Below are 3423 nucleotides of genomic sequence, written 5' to 3' on the forward strand. Positions count from 1 at the left end.
ATACCGCCATCAATATGTTCCTCTCCACTTTGACAAGACATTCAACATTTCCACACAAGTGATTACACTCGTACATTAATTCATTCATCATGCCCTTCCCTTTGAAATCAGAAGGAAACACACAACAACTAGACCCATTTGCCAGTAATAGCAACTCACAAGAGCATAAGTTAATACGACCATCAATATTTGATATACATTTCCTTCTGTCTATGTTGGCATGCCATTGTGCCTGTCTCAATATTTCCTCCCGATCAAACGACACGAGGGTTTACATCGATACAGGTACATTACCCTGTCCATCATATTCTTCCTTGTGAAATCACAAGCAAATGCGTGGCAATCAAACATCGTTATCCCATAACTCATCAAAATACGTATATTAACGCAGCCATCAATATGTGACATATATTTTGGGGACAATCTTGTGGCGTTTACATCGACACCTATACATTACCTTGTCCATCATTTCATTCACTCCTAAATCAGAAGGAAACCGACCGCAACCAGACCCAAACACAACTCGCGGGTTAAAACGGCCATCAATCCTCGGCATCTATCCCCTCCTCTGCGCGCGCTGGCGCTGGCACGACATTCTTCGTGCCTCCATATTTCCTCCTATCAACCGCCACGAGTGTTTCCACCCATACATTGCCTCGTTCATCGTGCTGCTCGCTCGCTAGAAAAAAAACATAATTTAAAAACACTTATTATATTTCATGAAAAAGAATAATATTTTCTTGGAGCAAGGTGACGACACCTTGACATGCTTGGCCTTTCGTTTCACACTAGAAAGGGAGGAGATAAAGAAACGTGGTGCTGTCCGATGCGCTCACACCCACCCACCTAACCCAAACCCAAACCCTGAGGCTGAGCCAAGAGAGACGGACAGACAACCTCCCCTGCTCTGCTCTGCTCCTACAAAGACCCCAGAGAGCCGACGACCACGACCTCCCCCTCCCCCCTCCACCCAATAGCGAGAGCTTACCTTCTCCCCCAATCTCTCCCCCGATGCCCAATCGCCGGCGGAAGCGCGAGCCCGACGACGGAGGGGGCGCCGCGGCCGCTTCCGGTGCTGCTGGCGCCGGCGGGGATGAGAGCAAGAGGGATCTTGATTTGCGCATCACCAACATCCTGGCCGAGTACCGCGCGCCCCGCCCCGCCCGCCGCGCGTTCCCCCTCCTCGAGCTCAACGGCCGGCTTCTTGCGGAGGAGGACGAGGAGGGGGAGGCCGAGGTCGTCTCCCCGCTCACCGCCCCGGCCCCGGCCCTGCCGGTCGTGGTCGTCGACGGGCGGCCGTCCAAGCGCCGGGTCGTCGCTGGCGGAGGAGGAGGAGGAGGGGACGAGGCCTCGCCGTACCAGCGCCGGCTGTGGGTCAAGGACCGGTCCAGCGAGTGGTGGGAGCTGCGGAGCAGCCCGGGGTACCCGGAGGCGGAGTTCTTGCGGGAGTTCCGGATGGGCCGCGCCACGTTCGGCATGGTCTGCGACGCGCTCGGCGCCGCCGTCGCCAAGGAGGACACGGCGCTCCGCGCCGCCATCCCGGTGCGGCAGCGCGTGGCCGTCTGCGTCTGGCGGCTCGCCACGGGCGAGCCGCTCCGGCTCGTCTCCAAGCGGTTCGGCATCGGCATCTCCACCTGCCACAAGCTGGTCCTGGAGGTGTGCGCCGCCATCCGCTCCATCCTCATGCCGCGCTTCCTCCGGTGGCCCGACCGCGGCTCCGCCGCCGCCGCCGCCGTCAAGGCCAGCTTCGAGGCCAGCTCCGGGGTGCCGGACGTGGTGGGCGCCATGTACACCACCCACATCCCCATCATCGCGCCCAAGGTGCACGTCGCCTCCTACTTCAACCGCCGGCACACGGAGCGCAACCAGAAGACGTCCTACTCCATCACGCTGCAGGGGGTGGTCGGCCCGGACGGCTCCTTCACCGACGTCTGCATCGGCTGGCCGGGGTCCCTGGCCGACGACCAGGTGCTCGACAAGTCGGCGCTGCAGCAGCGCGCCGCGGCCGGGATGATGGAGGGGTCCTGGGTGGTCGGCGGCGCCAGCTACCCGCTCACCGACTGGTGCCTCGTCCCCTACACCCACCAGAACCTCACCTGGACGCAGCACGCCTTCAACGAGAAGGTGGCCGACCTCCGGGGGGTGGCCGTGGACGCCTTCTCGCGCCTCAAGAGCCGGTGGGCGTGCCTGCAGAAGCGCACCGAGGTGAAGCTCCAGGACCTGCCCGTGGTGCTCGGCGCCTGCTGCGTGCTGCACAACATCTGCGAGGCCAGAGGGGAGGCCATGCCGCCGGAGCTCCGGGTGGAGGTGGAGGACGACCTCACCGTGCTGGACAACCCCGTGCGCTCCGACGCCGCCGCCAAGGCCAGGGACAAGATCGCGCACAACCTCCTCCACCGCGGCCTCGCCGGCACAGCCTTCTTCTAATTAGATGCTCCTCTCTTCCATCGGTGGCCTTGGTTTGCCCATCGTTCCTTAAACGATCTTGAGCTTAAAATTCGATCCAAGCTCTGTCAAAGAATCAAATTTCCAGTTGCTCAGTAGTAGGAGGGCCCTAGTTAACTCGTATCCGAGGAAAAGAAGAAAGAAACTTTTACAGCGTCTCAAAGAAACATACTAGCAGAGGAAAGAAGATTCAATTGTTTGGTTCATTCTTCAGTTCATCTACTGTATTTGTTTGTATATAAATTTTTGGACTTGGTTTTGGGGCAGACAATCAAACAAATGTCTCTGCTTTGCTATGCAAAAATCTTAATCTTTGGATGCTCTTGTTTGACCTCAAGTTTCCCCCTCTCTTGTTAGCTTCAACTGCAATTTGTCTGTGGCTTTGTTTAGTCTTGTGTGTGAATGTGGCATAGTTTGGTCAGTCAAATAACTAGGCTGATTCGGATTTAGCAGAGGTCCAGGTCCAGGTTCAGGTTCAGGACTGGGTGTGAACACCTCAGAGGAATACCAACACTGCAAGAAAGAGCCCACAAGTGTCAAAAGGTCCCTTTCTTTGGAGGACGAGCTAGCTACTGAGCCCTATACTTTGAATAGTGTCAACAATTATCTACTACCGTACTACGCGTGTTTAGATACATCCGTATCCAGACAAATCTAATTTGAGGCAGAGGTTGTATTTTCAACTTCTAAAAAATTCAACATGGTTCTATGGATGTGATTAGTCTATTTTGATCTGGTATTACACACATACTTATCTAAATTCCTTGTAGCTGTAGCCTGTATTAGACTGTTTTTTCAGTAAATCTTCATTTGGGGCATATAAATTTGTAAGTGTACATAGTCCGTAGCTTTCTATGGCAACAAGAAATACTCTGATGGTTTCAGTTAACTAGTGTTCTGAACTTGCGTGTAGTTTGGCTGATGGAAGCTTTGAAATAAGGTTTCCATTTCCATGCCTGGGACAAGATGGCGCACAAC

General features: G+C 55.0%; 1 protein-coding gene across 1 annotated transcript; it reads left to right on the forward strand.

Annotated features, from left to right (window-relative positions):
• Nucleotides 1-864: 864 nt before the first annotated feature.
• Nucleotides 865-2782, forward strand: LOC147993178 (protein ANTAGONIST OF LIKE HETEROCHROMATIN PROTEIN 1-like). Its single transcript, XM_087533717.1, has one exon. The coding sequence runs from the start codon at nucleotides 1012-1014 to the stop codon at nucleotides 2425-2427; it is 1416 nt and encodes a 471-aa protein (XP_087389843.1). The 5' UTR covers nucleotides 865-1011; the 3' UTR covers nucleotides 2428-2782.
• Nucleotides 2783-3423: the final 641 nt, after the last annotated feature.

This window comes from Triticum urartu, chromosome 1A (assembly GCF_056163025.1).
Source record: "Triticum urartu cultivar PI428250 chromosome 1A, HENAU_Tu73, whole genome shotgun sequence".
Taxonomy (NCBI): Eukaryota; Viridiplantae; Streptophyta; class Magnoliopsida; order Poales; family Poaceae; genus Triticum; species Triticum urartu.

What these genes read in the sequence shown, in the direction of transcription:
- LOC147993178 (XM_087533717.1), top strand. Translation starts at nt 1,012, where the DNA reads ATGCCCAATCGCCGGCGGAAGCGCGAGCCCGACGACGGAGGGGGCGCC.